Here is a 24,193-nt window from a genome sequence, read left to right as displayed (position 1 = left end):
CCAGGTCTAGACATGTACAAAGTTTCAATTTTCTGAAAACTTCCATGTATGTTTTCCTAAAAAACTAGTGCCATTTTCCATTGTATGGCATTTGCACCTGAGATGCACCAAGCAACAAAGTTTGACACTTCTGCTCGGTTGGCAGGATGGATGAACTACAAGTACTGGCTGAAATGCCCAAAATTCACATTTCAGGCGCAAATTTGATTCTAGAAGTTCTTTAGGGTTGGGATTGCTATTTTGTTTGTTTCATGGTGGTAAAAAGAGATGACAGAGCTATGACCGACAGATTTTGCGTATGCGTTTGCAAGAGAAGAGGAAAGATTTTCACATTTAAGATCAGTCCTCAAAGGTCAAATAAATAAAGTTTGCTTATAAGTTGCTAGAACATCTCGTTACAAGAACAGATAAGTGATGGCAGTCATGGGTCCAAGTAATGTACTTCTAGTACTATAGTACATCATCCAACAGTTTATACCCTCTCCATGGAGCACATCAAACTATATCAGCCAGGACATGAAAAGCATCTACCACGGATTCACTCCACCGGTACATTCACTCTTTTCCGGTTGAGAATATCAATTGCCAGGCTTTCCTCATATGGTTTTCCGCGCTGAGTTGATGGGAACGGGGTGGCCCCAGCCAGTACCTGAAAAGAATTTTCAGTGCTTTTTTTCTGGGTCAACTTTGACTAGACGCAGCTGGGAATGAAGTGGGAGCTCAGTTCATTTCAACTTCATGCAAATGGAATCTAATGGATGCATTCAGTAGAAGCCCTAGCAGTATGTCGTCCTTCTAAGCGTGAGCAAATACAAGTATAAATTCATGTTAATAAGAAAATGCATGCTGCTGCCAATTTGCAGTACTTGGGGATTCAGTGACTCGCATCACCAGCATCTACATCAGCGTCGCACAAGGTGATGGTGTAATTTGAAAACCTATGGCGTTGTCCCAAGTTAATTATTAGATTTGAATTTTCTTTGTTTCTAAGAGATGTTTAATTCCAAATGTTTCATTTCTGCAAAGAAAATCGTATTACCCTCAAAGAAAAGAATCAGTGTGATTTTTTTCTGTTAGAATTACTCACCGCCATTCAACAAAATTCGATCCCGTCTCATTGAGCCATCGTGAATTAGCTGATGACCTCCTAGCATCTGCCAGGAAGGCACAGTCGTCCCCTCCAGTTTGCCATCAACCACTGCCATTAGTTGATACTGAAGAAGATCATAATCAAAATATCTAGCTAGGCCATCTCTTACCAAGTTGCACCAAATCAATCACTTGAACTAGAAAGAAGAGTACTGGTGACACGGTCACACAAACCAAGAATAAAGGGTGTGGGTTACCTAGATGGGCAGAGAGGGAAACAGGTAGAAACGACAGAAGCAAGATGCACAGGACCATAGTCACAAAGTTTCTGGGTCGACCGGGTCGAGGAACGGGGTCGAGGGTCGTCATTTTATAAAATTGTGGTACGAAGGGGGTATACATCTATGGAACGATAAATTATTATGTGGAACGCAACCCTAATTCATCGGGGTCGATATCTTCGGGTCGATAAAGACAAAAACTATATATGTGCTACTAATGAAGAAATTAATCTGCACAAGCATATAAGAAACATATAAAAGAGTACATTTAGACCGTGCTACACGTACTCAACTCATTGTCTAACAAAAACCACACCAATCCACTGTCCTTAACCTCCTTATCCCAATTAAATCTGATAGCAATGGGGCTGCGACCCCTTTCAAACCGGGACACGATCCAACCTTGAATGGGACACTGACCCTCTTCGACCCCGACCCTCGAATCGGAACGACGTTACCGGGTCGAGGGACGAGGCATCGACCCCGAATCCTGTGACTATGCACAGGACTAGCATTGCATATACTTGAGACACACGAAGTGTTGTAGCTCCCATGGCGATTCAGAATTCCTTCGTGCCTCCATGATGTTGCCCTTCCCTGGCCTTAAGGGCTAATACGAGGTCAAACGTCAAAGTCAAAGTCTTGGAGATGATATATATATGTTATAATGCATGACATCCAGTGGAATAAATTTCAGATCACTTCAGAGGAAGAGATTATTCGTTTCTCATGCAATGCTATTCGTGTCTTATGCAATGCTACTGTTCTCAAAAAAAATCAGAGGAAGAGATTATTCGTGTAAGACCTTCGTGTTTCCATTGAATCAATTCACACAGATCACTTGCTTCCTGTGTCGATCTGGTCAGTGGTCACTGTCTCGCCTTGTTGCTTCTCACTGCCATATGGAAGCAATCAAATCACTTGAGATTATACAATAAACATGTTATTGTTCTAAAAAATTAAGAATGAAGCATCATGCGCAGTAAGCAACTGCATCAGTATGCCAAATCATGTGACAATTGTTGCGCAGTGTACACATGCAGATTATTTCACGGGTCATTACATTATTCGACCAAGGTGTCCTGGGGTTCGGTGGCCTTTTTAACCAAAATATGGTTAATCCTAAATGTTATAATGTTAAATATCAAAAAATCATGTATGTAGTACACCGCAAAGTTACATAAACCTGCAAAGAATTTAATCTCAAATTTATCTTTCACATTGAGATTCAAGAAAACACAAGTGTTACTGTGGGCACATGATGAACAGTGTTGAATGGTTATCTATATTGTTTTTGAATCTAGGACGAAATCAAAACTGAACTTTAGAACTACATTAACTTTATGTGTGCCACATACATGATGTTTTGAAATTTTTTTTATGCACTGCAACATGATAAATTGACTAACAGGAAAGCCGTGCACTCATTTGACCAATTTGGCACCAAAAAGAAAACAAGAACTATGGTGATAACTGCTAAGAGAACAAAGTATTTGAAAACGCAATGCCATAGCCAGATCATGTACAATAAGAAATAAAATGGTTGTTTCAAAGCAAACTCATGCATCAAATGCTCGCTGCTTGCATTGGCAAACATGGGGCGTAAAGAAATTGTAGCAAGACTGGCAGTACTAGCAATGCTTGTATCGAGATGCAAGGCCAAGAAGCTCCTAGGGTAACAACTCAATGTCCATTACCAATTCCAAAAGCTGATACAAAGACTGAAAGACCTAAAGATCAAAATCCAGAATTCCTAGCTTGTAAAAGGTGCATATATAAAAGGCTCATAGATGTGGATTATCATAAGAAATAATAGCAGCAGATAATTGCATAGTTGGACTGAGTACAAGTACAGCTGTACTTATGTAAAAAAAAAATTATAATACGATGATCAAGTAGATGAAGACAAGGATAAAGGAATCAGAGTAGAAAGTAGGGATTATAGTAGTGTGAAAGGACTCGAAGTTTGTCTAACCTATGATGTGAGGCCAAAATTTCAATGCATGATGAAGGGAAGTATATGTGAATTGTTTGAAAAAAAGGGAAGTATATGAAGAAGAAAATTCTGGTCAACAATTGAGGCTATTGATGTCTTATTGTCTCCCTATCCATCTTATGCTATGTCAATTATTTGGTATCGAGTTGTCTCCGAAGTTTTTCTCGAACGCGCAGGAGAGCTGCGCATCATTATATTAAGAAGAAAAAGGAAGGGGTTTTATCCCCAAATGTTACAGATTTGAAGGGGCTGTAACCCCCCATAAAAATACATCCTTATGACATGAACACTCCAAAACTAGGACTTGACCAGGACAGGACCAAAAACCAAATCCAAAAAACCTCTAACTGTCCCTAGGTGCCAGTGCAAGGAGATAGGAAACTCCTTTAGCCCCAGCCATAGACCACTGATGCATGTCTACACAGGTGGATGAGATGATGTTAGAGATGCTGGGTGAAGCGCCATCAAATACACAACGATTGCGGTGATTCCACAAGTTCCAGGCTCCCAGAATTATGATGGAATTCAATCCCTTAAGAACCAGACCAGTCACCCTTCGACTTGCAGTTGCCCACCAGTCATCAAACTTTTCATCCTCAAGGTTTGGTGCCAGCTCTTGAAGGCCAAATCTTAGTAGCAAATTGAACCACAATTGGCGAGCAAACACACAAGACACTAATAGGTGATCAATCGTTTCCTGAGCTTGGTTGCATAGTGGGCAAGCAGCAGGGTGTTCTAATCCTTTTCTTGCCAGCCGGTCTGCTGTCCAACATCTTTTGTGTGCAGCAGTCCACAAGAAAAACTTACACTTTCCAGGGGCCCAACTCTTCCAAATTCTCTCCCATGCCCCAAATTGTGTAGATCCAATGAAAAGGGCTTCATAAGCCGATTTTGTGGTGTATTGGCCACCAGTGGAGAATTGCCAAATATGCGTATCTTCAACCTCTGGCTGCAGAACAACATTTGATAGCTGCTGCCATAGATGAATATATTCAATCAAAACTTGAACTGTGAGTGCCCCTTTTATGTCAGAAATCCATCTTCTGTTGTGGAGTGCATCAGCCACTTTTCTTTTTCTTGCTCTAGCAGCCACTGCTCCAAACAAGTTAGGGAAGGATTGTTGTATACTCTTGCCATCAAGCCATCCGAAGTCAGTTGAAAAATCTGGATTTGTCTAAATCAGGGATCTTTTTTTTTCCTCGGATGCGCAGGAGAGCTGCGCATCAATATATTAAGAATAAGAGAGGGTAAAGACCCCAAAAAAGTTACAGAAAGGACCTGTAACACGCCCTACAAACACACACAAGAGCTTACTCTCTCTTAGTGACACGACCGGGACACTAGACGAGGAACCTAATTGGCTGCAGCTGTGTGGTAGGCTCTTATTGTCTCGCAAAAAGAAATTCTTACCCTGATAATAAAAAAAAGAATGGATGGTGATTTCTTTCATTTTGTGAACTGTGATCATGATGTTGAGTCAACCCTAATGAGTTTTTATGTTTCTCTCGCATAATGTTTATTGTCACGTGCCTACCAAGTTATTATAAACTATATTAATGAAGATTCTGGTTCACAAATAATGTGATAGCCTATGTCACTTTGACCAACAAAGTGGAACAACGCGTACGGAAACATTATGGTCTTAGACTGGAGAGTTGGATAGGCTGATAAACAAAAAGTACCGTTGCAGTGGTCCTTTGCTTGGGCTCGAGGAGTTTCTTTTATAAGGGTAAGAATTTCTTTTTGCGTAAACTGGAGTCAGTAGGCATAGTGGCCTACAAAGATGAATAGAGCCTACATGTATGACAAGTTTGGACTCTGTATAAAGCCTATACTAAGGTAACCTTAAGCACTGCATCTATCCCTTTACACTATATTATTTTTTCAGAAAAGTCAGGGGACGACCTTCTGCACTTCATCTTTACCCAAAAACACACATGTTACATTTCGAAGTCTAAATTCTGTTGCTCCTACATATCTGCACCGCAAGGTCAACAAAGGGAGGTACAGTTTTATTTTATCTATCAAGGTTTATCTCAACACAATCGACCTTATTTTCTTATTCTTTTATTTAGAGTGTGTTTCCAAACCGATTGAGTCATCTCAAAATCAATCAGTCAGCAGTCACAATCATCCCTCTCCAACTTGATATCCCAATTTTTCACGTTATCTGTTTATAATCCTGCTGTGCAGTCAGAAGAAGATCATGCCAAAGCTTCATCCTTCACCCCATTACAAGATTGTGAAAACTGACCAATATTCAAGTCTAAAGTACTCAAGTACAGACTAGTATTGAAGAGATAATTGCACTCACAACATAAGTAAGCTATGTTTCAAAAACTGTACGAAGTCAAGGAACATTGCACAGAAATAAAGCTTAAATTATTTATATTATTTCAAGTTATGACACTCACATTGGCTATACAATACTGAGTTCGGATCATTGATTCCATGTACAGGCAGAGTCAGTCTCATCTATGTTTGGACTATCTTCCTTGGCGCCTACCCTGAAGATAGGAGACCAGTGCAAAATGAGTCTTCGAAAGAATCTCAACATACAATATAAATATTCGAAGGATGCACATAATATATATATCAGATATGAAATTCAAACATGAGCAATATTTTATATCTTTAAATCCTGACTGGGATAATACTGCATCTAACATGAAACTTTAACTATTATTCAAAATGTGCAGGGGCACAATTTGTCTTGCCTACAAAGGCTAAAACTCTTTACTGTTTATGCGCGCTGCTAAGGAATGTCATAGGGGAGTAAAACAGTAAATAAAAAATTTTCTGTCCAATGCTGGAAATCACTGTCCTAGACTCTTATTACTACTGTCTGTTATCCATTCAATTCAGTAATCAGCATTGTCTTCTCAGTCCTTTTCAGTATGCTGGTTATTCAACTAAGTTATTATAAAATTTAGTTGTTAAATGTCACTGTCAAATGGCAGCATACCTCATGGCAGCATAGTGTATTAGAAGAAAGCACAAGTACGCAAGAAGGACCACGTCAACAGGTTATGTTCAAAGCATAAATATGACAATACATCTACGATCTGCAAAAGTATGTATACGTACCAATATTCTCCAATCTAAATTCCATTACTTTCTATTAATCTCCTGAGGAACTGCATGGTGAACATGACATTAGGCTATTGCCATCTTCAAATGCGAGACAAAAAATAAAGCAATTAACAGTCAAATAGATTATATGAGTCAGAACTCAGAAACTGTAGTCAACTCACAAGGTTTAACATATACAATAGAATCAATGTGTCAGTATCAATATTTTCAGATAGGAAGAGAATTTGTTTTTAAACTAGTGAGATTAGGCATGTCACTGGGTGAGCGAAAATGTATATAAGACAAGGATGTGTATTCACTTTCATAAGCACAACGGAGCTTCGGCATTGCCCAGCACCTACAGCAAGATGATTAGCTTAGGTGCATCCCGTATAGAGCTCATACCACTTCTGGTTTTTCTCATCTTCTCATGCTCCTTGCCATTAGCAACTAGTGATGACACCGATACTGATCGACAAGCCCTCCTCTGCTTCAAGTCTCAAATCTCTGATCCCAGTGGAGCCTTAGTCTCTTGGAGCAACATATCCCTTAACTTCTGCAACTGGCAAGGTGTTACGTGCAGCGCACAGATCCCATTTCAAGTCATGGCACTAAACCTGAGCTCTGAAGGTCTTGGTGGCCCAGTACCACCTTGTGTAGGCAACCTGAGTGCCATTAGAAGCATTGACTTGTCAAACAATGCATTCCGTGGAAGCATCCCAAATGAACTTGGGAGCCTGAGCCAAATCATCTACCTCAACCTCAGCATCAACTCACTTGATGGACATATCCCAGCTGAGCTATCTTCCTGCAGCCATCTCCAGGTTCTCAGCTTATGGAAAAACTCCCTTCAAGGTGAGATCCCACCAAGCTTAACCAAATGCATTCATCTCCAGCAAGTTGCACTAAACAACAATAAGTTGCAAGGAAGCATCCCAGCTGGGTTTGGGCTGCTTCGTGAGCTGGAAACTTTGGACCTGTCCAACAATGCCCTCACAGGCAATATACCATCATTGCTGGGCAGCAGCCCATCTCTTGTCTATCTTGATCTTGGGGTTAATCAGCTAACAGGAGGAATACCAGAGTTCTTGGCAAATAGCTCATCTCTTCAACTTCTTAGGCTCATGCAAAATAGCCTTACTGGGGAGATCCCCCCGTCGCTCTTCAACACTTCCACTCTGACTGCCATTTACCTCCAGAGTAACAAATTAGTTGGCCCAATACCAACTGTCACAGCAACTGCTGCACCTATTAAAATGCTAATTCTAGCCCAGAATAGTCTTACAGGTGAGATACCAGCCTCACTGGGCAACCTTTCCTCCCTGATTCGTTTGTCGCTTGCAGTAAATAACTTGGTTGGAAGCATTCCAGAAAGCTTAAGTAACATCCCTTCCCTTGAGAGGCTGATTCTCACAATCAACAACTTGTCTGGACCAGTGCCTCAGTCTATTTTCAACATGTCTTCTTTGAAATTTCTAGAAATGGCCAATAACTCACTCACCGCACGGCTGCCACAAGACATTGGCTACAAGCTTCCAAACCTGCAGAGCTTGATTCTGTCAAAAACACAATTGAGTGGGGGAATTCCGGCTTCTCTTGTAAATGCATCCAAGCTAGAAATGATTTATCTTGTCAGCACTGGACTCAGTGGGATAGTGCCATCCTTTGGGTCCTTACCAAACCTGCAGGAGCTTGATCTTTCCTACAACCAGCTTGAACCAGGTGATTGGAGCTTTCTCTCATCCCTTGCAAACTGTTCTCAACTAAAATGGCTATTCTTGGATGGGAATGGTATGCGAGGAAGTTTGCCAAGTTCCATTGGTAACCTTCCCTCGCAACTGGAGTGGCTATGGCTCAATCAAAACAAATTTACTGGAGGAATTCCAATGGAGATAGGAAACCTTAGGAGCCTCAAAGTGTTGTATATGGATCTGAACCTGTTCAGTGGTAGTATACCACCTACCATAGGAAATTTGAGCAATTTATTGGTTCTAAGCTTTGCACAAAATAACCTTTCTGGATATGTTCCGGACTCTATTGGCAACCTTGATCAACTAACTGAGTTTTATCTGGATGGGAACAACTTCAGTGGGAACATACCTGAAAGTTTAGGCCAATGGAGACAATTACAGAAGTTGAATGTCTCTCACAATTCCTTCGACGGAAGCATCCCAAGTGAGATCTTCAATATCTCATCACTTTCCCAAAGCTTGGATTTGTCAAACAATTTCTTTACTGGGCCCATACCGATGGAGATTGGCAGGCTCATCAATCTTGGAAGCATTAGTATTTCCAATAACCGCTTGACTGGTGATATTCCATCTACTCTAGGTAAGTGTGTGCTTTTGGAATTTCTTCACATGGATGGGAATTTTCTTACAGGAAATATTCCAGAATCTCTCATGAACTTGAAAAGCATCAAGGAAATGGATCTCTCTAGAAACAAATTGACAGGGAAAATTCCAGAGTTCCTCGCCTTGTTGAGTTCTTTGCAGGCACTCAATCTGTCACTAAATGATTTTGAAGGACCAGTACCATCAAGTGGTATCTTCAGCAATTCCAGCAGAGTGTTCCTGAAAGGAAACCACCGGTTATGTGCAAATACTTCAGGATCAAGCCTGCCCCTTTGCCAAGAATTGGGATCAAAGGGGGGAAACAAATCTGTTATTTTGAAGATAGTGATCCCGATTGCAGTGTCAGCTGTTGTAATTTTATTGTTATGTTCAATTGTCATTCTTGTCAGGAGAAGCAAAGAGGAACCAAGTTTGCAGCACTGCAGCGTGCACATAGAGAAAATAACATATGAAGACATTGCCAAGGCTACAAATGGGTTCTCTCAAGTAAACTTGGTTGGCTTGGGATCCTTCGGTGCTGTTTACAGGGGCATTTTGCTTTTTGAGGATGATCCGGTTGCTATTAAGGTTTTTAACCTTAACCAGTATGGAGCACCCAAAAGCTTTGTTTCGGAGTGTGAAGCATTAAGAACTACTCGCCACCGGAATCTTGTCAAAGTCATTACTTTATGCTCTACAGTTGATCCTACTGGTTCAGATTTTAAAGCACTTATCTTTCAATATATGCCAAATGGGAGCCTTGAAAGGTGGCTACACCCCAAGGACCATAGTTATGACAAGGAAAGATTCCTTAGTTTGGGGGAAAGGATTAACATATCTCTGGACATTGCATATGCTTTAGATTATCTCCATAACCAATGTCCAACTCCAATAATACATTGTGACCTGAAGCCGAGCAATGTTCTTTTAGATCTTGAAATGACTGCATATGTCAGTGACTTTGGGTTGGCAAGATTCATGTGTACTACTTCAACTGCAGTGCCTGCTAATTCTACAAGTTTCGCCAATCTCAAAGGATCCATTGGATATATTCCACCAGGTAATCCAAATTATGAGCCTATACTATTTTGTTGACACAAGTTCCACTCGTTTCCCTTCTTAATGCAGTGATATGTAGGTTTCCTGCATATTCGAGACAAAAAAATTTCACTCGTTTCATTTATATTTATGCATAGCGTGTTTGCAGAGTGGGGTTTCCCTTGTTTATGTCTTGAAATTAAACGCAGAATATGGCATGGGTGGACCAATCTCATCGAAGGGTGATGTATACAGCTATGGAATTCTTTTGCTAGAGATGTTCACTGGAAGATGCCCTACTGATGAGAAATTCAAGGATGGCATGAGCCTCCGCAGACATGTGGCAACAAATTTTCCTGATGCCATAGCAGAGATTTTAGACCCTACTATGCTACAAAACGACATAGATGGTGGAAATTCGGAAATAATACAGAGCTGTGTCCTCCCAATGCTAAAGTTGGGCCTCTTGTGCTCCATGGCATCGCCACGAGATCGATTAGGAATGGGACAAGTTTCTGCTGCAATAGTCGATATCAAACATGCATTTCTTGAGCTTTACAGTGGGGGAATCAGCGTGAGTGATATGTAAATATAGCCGATGTATGCCATATGTAATAAAATAAATGTTGTGCACTTAGGTCAGTCGTCTTGTTGGTGCCTAAATTGGTAATGTCCGTGGAACACTAGTATATAATTCGGCTCTATTATGTAAGGTTACCTTTCATGCCATAATGAATTGCAGAAGTGATTGTCCTCTTGACCCTAAAATGTACAGCACTGATCCGTGCTTCACTCTCCTCCTAGTTCCCCTCCAAAAGTAATGAAAAACCTTGTACTAAACCTTAACCCAGCAATTACAATGTTCAGACGACAACGTAGATTGGCAGATGAATATGATGCGTACGCAAAATCCATAATGCTAGGTGGGGTAGAGCGCATAAAAGCATAACGGGCAGCAAGATTGCTCTGCGGCATTTGCACGAACACAACAGCTGCATCCAGAGCTGGGAACACGAATATGTGCGATAGGCACGCTGGATTCAGGGAGGGAAGAGAAAACGAACCTCTGAATGTTGGGTCACGTAAGTCACAGGCCGCCGTGCGCCTTCCACTGCGTATTCGCTCCCCAGCGCCGCCACCACCGGTCCATCACCGGCGAGCGGCGATACACTCTGCCTTGCCCTGATCCTGAGGCCAAGGGACGGATTTGGGCCTAGGGCCACCGGCCACGACCCTAGACTTTAATTTTTCAAGGCCCGAGCTGTGTGGCCCAGAAGCACAACCATAAAGGACCAATGCAACCTCCTGTCGGCTGTCGCTCTTCGACGTCGAAACCAGCAGAACCCCGACGACGAGAACTCACCGTCCCCAAAGGGTAAAGGCCTCTCGCTCGCCCTCTGACGAAGTGCCAAAATCCTAGCGATAGCGGCGCCGGCGGCCGGACGCGGCGGCACTCAGCTCCACATCGCACAGCCGCAGCCCTTTGCCCCTCCGTGGTCCATGGCTCCAGGCGGATCCCAACGCGATTTAGGCTGAGTCGCGGCTGTCGCGTCGGTTGGTGGCGGGCGTGGAAGAGTTGAGGCCGGCGTGATGGCAAGGTGCTGCCGCCGGGCTTTCGTGGTGTGGCTGCCTGTGGGTGGCCGGCGTACTGATGGCTGTGGGCTTCATCGGTGGCCAATCTTGTGCTGGCGTGCGGACCTGACTCGATGGGCACAGGGAGAAATCCGCCAGCTCGAGGGTGATGCTCGAGGGTGATGACAGTCTCCTTGATGCCACCGGACCAGAGTCTGGAGACAGGGAGAAGATGCTGGACGAACCAACGTGGCCCACGGATAATCTGACGAACACTGGCCATGGCCGCCCATCCAAGTTCCAGCTCTCAGGCTCGATTTTCAGAAAGTTTCTATACAAATTTTTAGAACTTTTCATTCACAAAACAAATTTCTAGAGTATATATATAAAAGAAGAGGACTGTTACGGTGCTTGAGAGGAACCAGTGGTTCCTCCCCGTCAAAAATATTTGGATCGTTGATTTTAACAGCATGTGTTTCATTTTAACCGGGAGTAGTTTAGTCATTACCCCTCGTCACAAATCTCTTAGACCATCAATGCTTGTTCGCATATCATCCCCAACCTGCGACTGCCGGCGGCCAGAGCACAGCCCTCCCTCATCGCTCATCCACCAACCTGAGGTGCCGGCGGCGTCGCTGCGCAATCACCGGCTGCTGGTATAGCTGGCCAACTGGGCCGAGCCCGTTGGGCCGGCACGAGCCCGGCCCAAGAAAGCACGGCACTAACCCGGTCCGGCCCGGGAGCATGCGGGCTAGTGCCGGGCCCGTGCCAGGCGCCGGGCCGTGCCTGGGTCGCGATCAAGGCCCGCGGCACTAGCACGGGCCCGGCCCGACAAAAGCGGCGGCACGGGGAGGCACGGCCTCGGCCCGTGAGGCACGGCGGCGGCCCGATGGGCACGCCGCAGCCTCCCCCGCGCGCCCCCGGTGACCGTTGGATCGTCCCGTTGGGGAGGTGATCCACTCGTTGGTGGCTGGGCTATATAAGCCCCGGCGCCGGCCGCCCTCCCTCCCAACCCTAATCTTGATTCATTTCCTCCCCCGGCAGCCGCTCGCCTCGCCTCTCTTCTCGTCTCTGATCTCTCACCCTCTCGCCTCTCGGCCTCTCCCCTGTCTTCCTGAGCTCCGGTGAGAGGCCGGGGCCTGGTGCCGGCACTAGCAGACGGCACGGTCTTGGAGACCCATCATCTCGATCTCGCACAGACCATGTAGCGTCCTCATCTCCTTGTCCTCCTCCTCGTCATCTCCGTCGCCATCGCCGCCGCCGGACTCTGGTGCTCCGGATCCGGATCTAGCATAAGTGAAACGAATCCTCTCCCTCTCATTCGCTCTCTCTCAGTCTCAGACTCCCACTCACTTCTTCAGTTCTTCTGTAGATGTAGAAGGGATCCGTTGAGGAACCAGGGCTGGAAGCGGAGGGCTGGATCCGTGCTTCATCCACGTCGCCGGTGCACCTGGTGCTCCAGCTACAAAGGTAAGTCCCAAACCCTAACCCTAATCCTAGATCCAGTCATCCAGTACCGTTTCTTCTCCAAGATTTAACCCTAACCCCTGTTCTTTTCTGTGTTTGCATTGTAGCTGTTGAGGAACCAGGTCACTGGCGCTTGAGCATGGCCGGATCTGACGAAGAGACGGTGGAGGTGGGCATGAACGAGGAGCGGCGGTTGTGCGGCTTGGCCGGAGATGACGACGAGGACAACATGGACGAGGACCGCGCGGCCCTATTCGGCGCAACCGCTGATGATGCTATTCCCGTCGACGGCGACGGCGAACACGTTGAGGAACCACCTGCACCTGACGGTAACACCGCCAAGCGCCCACGCCCCTCTACCTCTCATGTCTGGGCTGACTATGAGAAACTATTCAAGGAAATCAATGGTAAGACGGTCAGGTATGGAGCTCGATGCCTTCACTGCTCTAAGGTCTACTCTGCTTTCTCTAGTGGTGGCACTGGTCACTTATCCCGGCACATTTTAGTTTGCGTTAAGAAGCATGAAAAGGATCGCATGTCTCAGTCTCAAATCTCTTTTACTTCTGATGGTAGTATGCGTACTTGGGACTACTGTCCTATGCGCGCTCGTACTGAACTTGTTCGATTGATTGCTAGACTTGATGTTCCTATCTCTCTTGGTGAATCTGAGGCTTTTGTCGAGTACATTAAAAATGCTCACAATCCTAAATATACTAAAGTGTCTAGGCAAACCACATCTAGAGACATACTGAAGTACTTCACCGATTGCAAGGCTAAACTTGTTGAGACTTTTACTACTTCTGTTAACTGTGTGTGTCTAACCTCCGACATTTGGTCTGGTAATGCCAAAGAGTATTACATTAGTGTTGTTGCTCACTACATAAACTCTGACTGGCAACTAGAGAAGAGGGTGCTTGGTCTGGTTCTTATTGATGTGTCCCACAATGGACAAAATATTGCTGACCGTGTAGCATCTGTTCTTGCTAATTATGGTTTGTCTGAAAAGGTGTTTGCTGTTACTTTGGACAATGCATCGTCTAATGCATCATCCATGCATAAACTGAAACCTATTTTGTCTAAATACCTTGATCTTGAAGTAATTGATGAATCAGAGTATGCATCATCTAGTTTAAACAATGCAGTCAATTCTATATTCTTGCATCAGCGTTGTGCATGTCATATTCTGAATCTGATTGTCAAGGAGGCACTAACTACTCTTAAGTCTTTGATAGAAACATTTAGAACTGCAATATCATTTTTAAATTCATCTAATCAGAGGATTGCTGCATATAAAAGCTACTGCATTGCAACTGGTGTTAGGCCTAGAAAGTTTCAACTGGACATGGAGGTTAGGTGGAATTCTACCTACCTAATGCTTAAACATCTGTTTCCTCATAAGTCCCCTTTCACTACTTTCATCCAAGCTCAGTATCCTAGGGATGAAGGTGAGCCTTTGCTATTAACTGAGGATCATTGGATGATGGCACAAAAAGTGCTATCCTTTCTTGAGTTGTTTTATGATGCTACTGTCACATTGTCTGGTGTGTACTATCCTACATCTCCACTTATGATTCATTATCTTGTTAAGATTTCTCTGCACCTAAAAAACTATGCTAATGATGTGCACATCAGATCTGTGGTGCAACCTATGATAGACAAATATAATAAGTATTGGAGGGACATACCTTTGCTTTACTCTTTTGCATTCATCTTGGACCCCAGAGCTAAAATGAAAGGTTTTACTAGGGTGCTAAGAAGGCTAGGTAATCTCACCAGTACTGATTATTGGTTGGCACTAGAGCTAGACTTGCTGATGTTTATAATAAATATGATGAGAAATATGGTGCTGTTAGGTTGAGGAGGACTGACCCTCCTGTCCTGTCTGGTAAGTCAAGATCTGCTTGGGATGAAATATATGATGATGATGGTCCTGTTTTGGGTGGTGGTATCTTGCCTGGTAATCCTAACATGTCTAGACATACATCTGCAACTTCTCTACTGAATGCAGTAAGGTCATCAGCTTCTAATGCTTCTGAACTTGTGTCCTACTTGGACTGTGACACTGTAAACCACCTAACTGATGACTTTAACATCTTGGACTGGTGGCATCAACCCAAACTTACATATCCAGTACTGTCAATCATGGCTAAAGATATCTTAACTGTTCCTGTGTCTACCATATCTTCAGAATCCACTTTTAGTATGACTGGCAGGATTATCGAGGAGCGGCGAAGGAGTTTGAAGCCTGAAATGGTGGAGATGCTGACTTGCATCAAAGACTGGGAGGCTGCAGAAGCAAGACTGCAACAGAATGTGGAGGACAAGGAGCTTGAGGAAGCTTTTGAAGAACTTTATCTTGATTCATGATCATTTATGCAATGGCCTGTAATATTTAGGACTTGGACTCTAGAACTTTAAGTTTGAACTGTGATGTAATGAACTACTTAATTGGAGCTTGGCTGTACTCTTTTTCCCTCTCTAGGGTTTCTCACAAGGGTGAGTTTTACCTAGAGAGGTTTTTAATGAGGCAGCCATTGCACAAGCTCCTAATAAAATTGATTTTTTGTTAACTGTTTGAGTTTGGTTTGTGTCTGAGTTTGATTCAGTTCAATTTCTTATCTGTTATTTGCTTCTATATGTTTGAAACTTGAAAGTGCTTGAAATTTAGAGTTGAATGATGTGTTTTGACACTATAGTGCTAGTGCCGGCACTGGCACTACTGTGCCCCTTGGCACGGCACGGCACGGCAAAGTGTTAGCCGTGTCGTGCTAGTGCCTTGACACCGGCACGGTGGCACTACTGGGCACGGCACGGCTAGTTTGCCGTGCCACTTAGTGTCGTGCCAGGCCGTGCCGTGCCTGGCACGTGCCGTGCCGTGTAGTGCCGTGCCGGCACGTTTGGACAGCTATAGCCGCTGGACAGCAGCGCGTCGACGCCTTGTAGCAGAGGCCTTGTAGCAGCTGTATCCACTATCCACTATCCTGTAGGTGGGCGGCATCTCGCTTCCTAGAGGCCGGAGCCATTTAAGGGATGGGAGAACAAGCCGCTTCTTGCCGGGAGGGGTCTCGAATGTCGGCGCGCGGCGGCGGCGCGAGCTTGCCCAGCGCTGTGCCCCCATGCCCTATGCCAGCTCCGCACCTCCCAGTTGTCAGTCTACTCGATGCTCCACCGTTTACCCGGCCCCCGCCCCCCATGACCAAGTGACATGCAGCGGCTGGGGTGGCCTTCGGCAGCGGCGGCGGCGACAACAATGAAGATGACGCCCCTGGTGCACCACTAGAAGGCCCCGTGCCACGCCTCCGTCCCCGGACCAGGGACATGCGCAGGCAAGGGCTGGATGGCGGCGTACTAAAATACTCTTAAGATCATTTTCATAAGTGGTTCCTGGTCGACAAAATAATAGTTCATGGCCCACATGTTTAGTTCTTCGTAACTAGTTCCTCCTATTTTTAAACCATTGGATCTGAATCCCTCAACGGTTCATAAAAACTCCAAGTACCGTAAAATTTCTCATAAAAGAATAATGACCATTGCACTTGTCTACATATTTCCTTTTTTTCTGTGTACGTTTTCTAGCTTGACTACCTTCATTGTATTGGTTGTTTCTTAGATCTAAATGGAGTGGAATAGAGAAAATATAAAAAAGACTTTCATATAAAAAATGGAAGAATATTATGCCGGCATAAGATCACGTCAAGCGCACGCAAGCATAAGATCACAAAATTATTCTTCAGAAAAAAATTCTTTTTTTTGAAAAGATAAAAAAAAATTCTGAACAATAAGCACGTCAGACATGGACTTTGACCGTGATGGTTTATAGGATGATGAATGGAAGTCCGGCCAACCCATGGACCATGGAATGATTCAAAGAATGATGTAACGGAACGTGTCTAATATTTAAGTTAGAGAGAAAAGAGAAATGAAAAAAATTTAAAGCAACTCATTTTATGCAGAAGTCTGTCTGAATGATAATTTAGAGATTGAAATTTAAAAAGACTCTTAGAGATGCTCTAGTGATGTTTTCTTTAAGAGAGTACGTGGTAGGGCTCATCTATTATTGACCTCTGAAATGAGGTCAAAATTTCCCCCGCCATTACAAATGGGTGCAAGTTGATTGATTTACAGAGGATATGTTTATTTTTTCATAATTAGATAAATATATTGTCTATTTTATTTTTTATTGCACTAGCATAGTGCCCATACATTACTACGAGTAATATTTTACCTATATATACATGAGAGCACTATTTTTTGATGGAAACTACATGTGTACAATGTGTGCCGCGACCAGGCGAAGTATTAATTGTCCGGTTTTTTATTTGGATTCCAATTTATTTGCTCGGGTTCGATTAGGATTTCGATTTTGAATTCTGGTTAGGATTCCGATTGATGGACAGTGGAATCATTGCTTGCTTTAGAAATAGTAGAGTGGTCAGCAACCGTGTTCCTCTCATGGCATCACTCTACTACTCTCTGTAAAGTATGACGCAAAATTAATTAATTCCATTGTCGCCCTGGTGACCTTGCTCAGCTGCATCCCACCTGTTTCATAAGGGGCATTGGGGGATTGGGTAATTTTATACTTACCCGCCTGTCCCTAATCATACTTTTGCAAATTCCTCCTGCCACTCCCCCTGCACACTTTCTTGGATGTTGATCCTATGGCCCAGATTAGAAGTTTGCAAGTTTACATATGATATGTTGTCTTGTTTCTTATGAGAAGATTTGTTAAATATTTAGAGAGAAATAGCGGAGCTCATGATGGTACCCGTACACCCTGCACTTTCTAAAGGTGAAGTCGAAATTTGACAAAGCAAGGGATCGTATTGGTTGGATGAAGTTTTTGATAATTTACACTTGTCAGTAAGCTATTAACTCTGACACAGTTCCTCCTTTTGTTTGCAATTAATATATTGTGAATTTTTATCTACATGAGCATGTAGCTGCTCCCATCATCTGTATTCCACTATTGGCCACCCTCGTCACATCGAATCTTCGTACATATGCATGGAGCATTAAATACAGTTGAAAAAATAATTCATTACACAGTTTAACTGTAAACGACGAGCTAAATCTTTTAAGCCTAATTAGTCTATATTTGGACATTAATTATCAAATAACAACGAAAGTGCTATAGTACCAAAATTCAAAAATTTTCGCGAACTAAACGAGGCCTATGGAAAGTTCTCCATTTGTCAGGGAGCCACATGTTTTCCTTCTTTTTTTCAGTACAGTATATTTTCTTTACAATACTACTAGTACTTGCAATCCTAGTATACTCTTACATGGTTGCTACATTAACCAAAGTTCACAATACTAAGAAACTCTGTTATTGGACCCTTTCAACGCTTATTGACGCGTAGCTCCTTTTTTTATTATTTTTGCATTTTACAATACCAGACCAGCAGACTCCATGCATGGATCTCAGCTGCACGTGCTGACCTGCGCGACTTGCATCACCGGTGCCTAGTTGTGTCCAGGGTTTCAAAAACCGGTGACACTGTTCAAAACCGGAACAGTAGCACAAAAAAATTACTTTTGTATTTTTAGATTTAGAAGCATAAAATATAAAAAACCGGACCCGGTTTACCGTCCCGGACCGGACCGGGAACCATAAAAAACCCGGAAACCGGTGGTTCCCGGCCGAGATTTGAAACCCTGGTGGTGTCCCGGGGACACAGGAGTCCCATGGCTCCCGTCCCACGCTAGCAGAAAGTGCAGAAAAGTTAGGATAGATCAACAAGGGATCGCAGCGTACGCTGGGTGAGATAGAGCGAGCTTCCTTACCACCATCCTTTCTCCTCGCCGGAACAGTCTCACCGGCTAGAATCCGAAGTGGTCGCGCTAGTTTCGCCGGAGGTAAGGAACGGCCTTCTTGCCCCTTCTGGCCGGAGGATACTACCTCCAGCCTCACGACCTCAAGCGTCGTCTGAGGCTCGTCGCCAGCAGCACCGGCCGGCAGAAACGCCGGCGCCAGCAGCAGCAGCAGCAGGACAAGGGGCAGCGCCGCCGGCGACGACGACCGGACGCGGAGACGAGCGCCTGCCATGGCTTGCTGAAGCTGCCGAACGAGGGCCAATGTATGGTGTGGAAGGATCGGAGTCTGCCCAGACTGATACGATGTTGAACGATCGAGTCAGTCCTGTCACCGTAGTGGGCAGTGGCTCTGCTTGTTTTTCAAGCGGGGCGCGAGCGGACCCGGCCTGTCGTCGCTTCCTTGATGAAGTCAAGCGAGCAGACCTGGCTTGCTTGCTGCCAGTCGTTGCTGGACAGTGACAGTGTACTCCCCCAGCAGCAACTCGTCGACAAAACATGCGCACTTGCCAAATGAACAGATCACTGATTGCATCACATGCTCGCCGATGGCCTTAATTTCATTGATGGTGATGATAGGTTGATATAGACCAAAGGAGACAATCTCTAAGAGGCTAAGGATGACGTTTTTTTTTGTGCTCATCCTCCCCTCCTCAACTTTGGTTAAGCCTCCGACAGTCGTGATTCTCCCGCACGCCCGTCTTTGGAGCCGCCGAATCGCTGATAATGCCGCGCCCTTACCTACAATCGCGCCCATCGCGCCGCCGTTCGCTTGCCAGTCGCCCGTCGCCGAGCTGTGACGCCGCCGCCGCTCCGTCGGTCCGCCTCCCACTCACCCACCCGCCCGACGATTCGCTGCTTCTCGTGTAGTGGACGCGGTGTCTTACCCCCCCCCCCCCCCCCCCCCCCCCCCCCCCACTCCCGAGATCCCGGCGTCCCGCCTCCTATCGCGCTCTTCCCCATTGCGCAATCGCCCTAGCTCTTCTCCCCGAGCTCGCCCAAGCCACTGTCGCGCCCCCCTCCCCCTCATCCCGCCGCACGCCTCTCTCCGCGCTCACCCCCGCCCCCGTCGCGCCCTCCACTCCACCTCGCGCCGCTGCATCCGCGCACCTCTCCCTGCGCTCGCCGGGGCAGCGAGACGAGGAGGTCACAGGGCCACAAGCGCAGTGCGCTCTGCCGCCGTGGCCTCCCGTGCCCGTTACACCGCCGATAAGAAGCTGGCAAGGCAGGCCCCCACACTGGCGGGCGCTCAAGGGATCCCCACCAGTCTCCGGCGACTCCTACTGGCTGCAAGCCTCCGCGCTGCGCCCATGGAGGGGCTCTCCCTCATCGACGTCTCCGGTGAGGCGAGGTCAGCCTCCTACTCTCCCCTCTTTTTTCGCCCCGATTTGCCGCGATCGGCTCCTGATCTCTTGATTGTTCTTTGTTGCTTGTCGCAGATCTTGCGAAGCACCCCGTGGAGCTCGGGTGCAAAGATCCAAATCACCAAGGACGTCGATGTGGACACAACTGCCCTCCTACACCCATTGCTTGAAGGTTTGTTCTTTCTGTACTCTAATAATCCCTGTCCACGTATATGCTGTTTCCCATGTCCATGGATGATTGGAGTGTACTGTACAGAAAATGAATTTACACTGTGAATCTTCAGTTTGGTAGCAGGTAGCACTATGACAGTTTCTGTTTACTGATCTGTTGCCGAGCTCGCACACATGCTTGTTTTATTAGTTCAATACGAGATGTGATTACTTTTATCAATTTGCAAATAGTAGCACAGAAGAGATGTAATTTTTTTTTCTTATGTTTAATATGAGCCTCTTCTGTCAATGGTCTGACATTCTATCAATGGATTTAGCAATTGCTGGACCCAGTAATCATGTTACTGATGTACTGCTCATTTAAAATGTATATATGTATGATTGTAGATGGAAAATGACAAAGCAACATGAGATGTCCAGGTTAATGTTTCGTAGATATTTGCCTGGAAGAAATAGTTGCTCATGATAGGTTGTTTTGTAATTGCTGGCTTGACATACTTTCTTCTTAAAGTTTTGGAGCAAATATATGAGTTCTTTTGTGGAGTATCAAATACTTCAACAGAACTACATAATAAGTACTAAAAATAGCTTAAATGATGATCTCTTAGTTAATAATGGCTAAAGAAAGTGAAATAGCTGATTTAGAATTAAGAGTAGTACTGAGCTTCGATCTGTTAGTAGAGAAAAACCGAATGCATTAGCTTATAGTACAAAACAGAAGTATGATAGCAATGAATTGTCATGCAGTGAATTCTGAAGATGAGAAGCAGACATGATCTAACTGGAAGAATATATATGAAGGATCCTGCAACAATCTGTTTAATCCCCCCCCCCCCCCCCGTTGATTTCCTATTGTTAGAGGTAGAGAGTTGAACAAATGTAACTCTCCACTAGGATAAATAAATTGATGTGCCTATTCAATGTGGTATGATCTTTTGACAGTTGCATGAAGCAGTGCAGAATGTTCAGTTTAATTTTGACTATTTGGTGACTTGTGCTTCAGGCCGCGACTAGCTTAAGTTAATCACAGCTATTTCTAGGTCAACTTTCATGATATTTATGTTGAACATATCCTCCTAAAGCAATCAGGACCATGATCTTTTGTATGAAGTCCTCGCCTTGATGGAAATTGCAAAACCATAATATTTTCAGTTTGTTCAGTTTCTTTTCCTCCATTCAAGGGTGCTGTCTCTCCTGTCTCCTTTGAGGACACTAACCCTACAAGTAAGACTTTCCAATTTTTCCTTTTAATTATGATTGGTTGCTAATAACCTTCTTTCTGTACAGTGCTCAAAATTATTCTATCTTGCTAGGTTTGATGCAAGTAATTTGTTAAAATTCTTATTTTTATCAATGCATAATTTGAACTACGAACTGTTGGTAGTTGTTTATAGTTCAGTTTGTATTACTCACATTATTTGGTGGTCCTCAGTTCATGAATAATCCTCTTGCCATTGCACTTTTAGGCCCTTCCTTTCAGCATCCGCATAAAGTTTTCAAGATTACATTCTTGATATAATATGATTGCATCTATATGTTCTCCTAAATAGACCTGTCTTTCTTATATAATGCAGTTGGTTCTTGCATATTCACACCAATTTTCAAGTTTTCATATGTCGTCAAGTAAAGGTCGAATATTCTTGCACTTACAAGGCATACCTAAATGGCTTGGTTCAATATTTTGGTTTCAGAAGTTGTGAGTTGTGACAACTATGACGTGGTATAATGTTGGTACTCCTAATATATGAGCTGCCTAGCTATTCCTCATCTTGCTGGTTGCCATGTCACTACGAGAGTGGGGGTACAAAGAGCCGCGGAGAGCATTGCCGGAGCTGACTGATACGGTTGTGACCGAGCATTGCCTATAAAACATGACCATGGATTCAAGAATGATTGAAATATTATGTGTGATATCTGTATATTTTTCTATCTTTGGAACTAGACAATTGGCCATCAGTTCTAAAAGACTACTGCTTAAGGAGTGCATCGCTAATAAGTGCAGTTGGCATTACATTTTAAATCAGCTGTTTGAATTGAATGATCTCCGACCAAATACAAAGCATATTCTTCGAAATATATTTATTTTCTTTATACATTGTCTTATTTACTTTTCATGACATCATGAGATATAATATTTATTTTGCCCGTCGTAACGCACGGGCACATACCTAGTTATATTCTACGAAGATTAATTTGGTGGAACATCTGGAAGGGAAAAAAATCGCCATATTTTTCAACAACACCTTGGTGCATATTAAGATCATTCATCACCAGGTCAATAAAAAAAGGTGATAATTTTCAACGCGCATGCAGAAAACTAGTCACCTCAACTCCTCAAGTTAGGTTAGTTATTAGGACCGGACAGGACCGCCGGTTGGACAGAAAAAACCACGAACCAGAGAATGTACCGGCTCGAGTTCACTTAAAAGACTGCTTGTGCAATCGAATCTGGAAAAAACTGGTTGAACCGATCGGTTTTTTGTGGAACCGGTGAACCGCTCGGTTTCTTAATTATGAACTGTTCTGGTCCGTGGCTCTGAGCTGATAGCATGCTGCAGTGTGCGGTGTGGAGACACGCATGCATATAGGGATATAAATGGTACGGATATTTTCCGACCGTATTCGAATTCGATCCGGTCTGGAAGGGTTTTTATCCGTCCGTATCCGATTCCGAGTATCCAATGTCCGTATCTGATTCCGAGTATCCAATGTCTGTAACCGATCCGTATCCGAATGCTCAAAGTTACATTTTTATGATGTCGATATCCATTACAATCTTATCCGATAAAAACTAACACTATCCGTATCCGACTCCGTATTCGAACACAAATATGAAAACAAATACGATATTAGTGATATCCGTCCACATCGATCCATTTTCATCCCTACATGCATGGCTGCCACCGCTGGCCCGCTAGGCGCCTAGGCTGCTGTCATGCTGCCTGCCTGATTTAAAAAAAAAAACTTGACCTGCGAGGGTGAGACCGCCCCCACTGCATTGTTTGAGAGGTAGAATGACCTTCTCACAGCAGGCCAAAAAAACCCCCGAACCCCTGCCCCACCCGTACACGGGGGCCGTCGCCTTGTGAGTTAAGCCGGACTCCACAGTGCTTTGGACGTGGGACAAGCGAGGGAGTTTTTTCCTGTGCGAGCCGGGGATCGAACCCCCGACCCGGTGGTTTTCGCTTCCGCACTCCCACCAGCCGAGCTAGCGCTCGTTCGCGCTGCCTGCCTGATTTGGAACGTTGGATGTCATGTGTGGTGCTCTGCTCGAGAATGGATTGACTTTTAAATTTCACAATTGTGTAACTTTTCCAAATAAGCTTTAAATTAGATAAATAATATATCTATTTTGATTATTTTAATGAGCTCTTTGCAATGGTGCACTCATTTTAGCAGTTGAGATTGTCCTGCAACGACGAATATTTAGATTACTATTCTAGTCATTTTGCACCAATTTGTAAGTGCTCATATAGAATATAATATGTTTTGTTCACATTTTTTTTGCATATCTTGTCAAACAAACCTAGAGCACCAATATTAGTGACAAGCTGGTTATATAATTGTGTTTCTTGTCATCTTTTTTATATATATGGTCAACTGTATATTGTTAATTATATGTTGTTGTATATTATTTTATTGCACCGGTTTGAAGTATTTCTGGGCAGTCCATTCATCCGGTCCAATACTATCGAACCCGCGGTTCAACTGGTTCTTAACGACGGTTGGACCAATGGACCGACAGCCTCACCGGTTCGATTGCCGGTCCAGTCCTAATAACTATGGTTCAGTGGGAAACTAACTCTGAGGCTTAGTTTGGGAGTACAGGGTTATGAACCTAGGGAACGTTAACCCCCAAGGGGGATTTTTGTGGTTAGTTGTTTCCCTGTGCTTCCCTGGGTGCCGCACCCCACCTCCCCCATTGCTGTTTGGCAGCATTGAGACGCCATATGTATATTCTCTAGCATATATTCTATCTACCCATATAATTCCAAC

The 24,193-nt window shown here is 44.2% G+C and overlaps 1 protein-coding gene and 3 long non-coding RNA genes across 5 annotated transcripts; 2 read left to right on the top strand and 2 right to left on the bottom strand.

The window, feature by feature from the left end:
• Window positions 1–324: 324 nt before the first annotated feature.
• LOC120688729 lies at window positions 325–1,401 on the bottom strand. 2 transcript variants are annotated; one of them, XR_005681182.1, is made up of 3 exons: window positions 1,347–1,401; window positions 1,088–1,214; window positions 325–649 (listed from the first exon to the last, which is right to left on the bottom strand). It is a non-coding gene; the product is annotated as an uncharacterized LOC120688729 (long non-coding RNA). The 2 variants fall into 2 exon arrangements; XR_005681177.1 differs by having other exon boundaries at window positions 1,088–1,198.
• A 344-nt stretch (window positions 1,402–1,745) lies between these two features.
• On the bottom strand, window positions 1,746–11,962 carry LOC120688662. Its single transcript, XR_005681174.1, has 6 exons — window positions 10,874–11,962; window positions 8,539–9,011; window positions 6,454–6,503; window positions 5,781–5,873; window positions 2,176–2,265; window positions 1,746–1,980 (listed from the first exon to the last, which is right to left on the bottom strand). It is a non-coding gene; the product is annotated as an uncharacterized LOC120688662 (long non-coding RNA).
• On the top strand, window positions 6,657–10,613 carry LOC120688584 (probable LRR receptor-like serine/threonine-protein kinase At3g47570). The gene is made up of 2 exons (XM_039970985.1): window positions 6,657–9,831; window positions 10,019–10,613. The coding sequence occupies exons 1-2, from the start codon at window positions 6,747–6,749 to the stop codon at window positions 10,396–10,398; spliced, it is 3,465 nt and encodes a 1,154-aa protein (XP_039826919.1). The 5' UTR covers window positions 6,657–6,746; the 3' UTR covers window positions 10,399–10,613.
• Window positions 11,963–19,570: 7,608 nt separating the features above from the next.
• On the top strand, window positions 19,571–22,273 carry LOC120688455. Its single transcript, XR_005681111.1, has 2 exons — window positions 19,571–20,013; window positions 20,102–22,273. It is a non-coding gene; the product is annotated as an uncharacterized LOC120688455 (long non-coding RNA).
• The last annotated feature ends 1,920 nt before the right edge of the window (window positions 22,274–24,193 follow it).

Source organism: Panicum virgatum, chromosome 1K (assembly GCF_016808335.1).
Source record: "Panicum virgatum strain AP13 chromosome 1K, P.virgatum_v5, whole genome shotgun sequence".
NCBI classification, from domain to species: Eukaryota; Viridiplantae; Streptophyta; class Magnoliopsida; order Poales; family Poaceae; genus Panicum; species Panicum virgatum.
Note: the sequence above shows the minus strand (reverse complement) of the source record. Positions and strands in the feature narration are given on the sequence as shown.

Bases quoted from the DNA above. Each gene is read 5' to 3' on its own strand.
- LOC120688584 (XM_039970985.1), top strand. From the start codon at position 6,747: ATGTGTATTCACTTTCATAAGCACAACGGAGCTTCGGCATTGCCCAGC. The intron at 9,832-10,018 runs GTAATCCAAATT...AATTAAACGCAG, and splicing joins CATTGGATATATTCCACCAG to AATATGGCATGGGTGGACCA.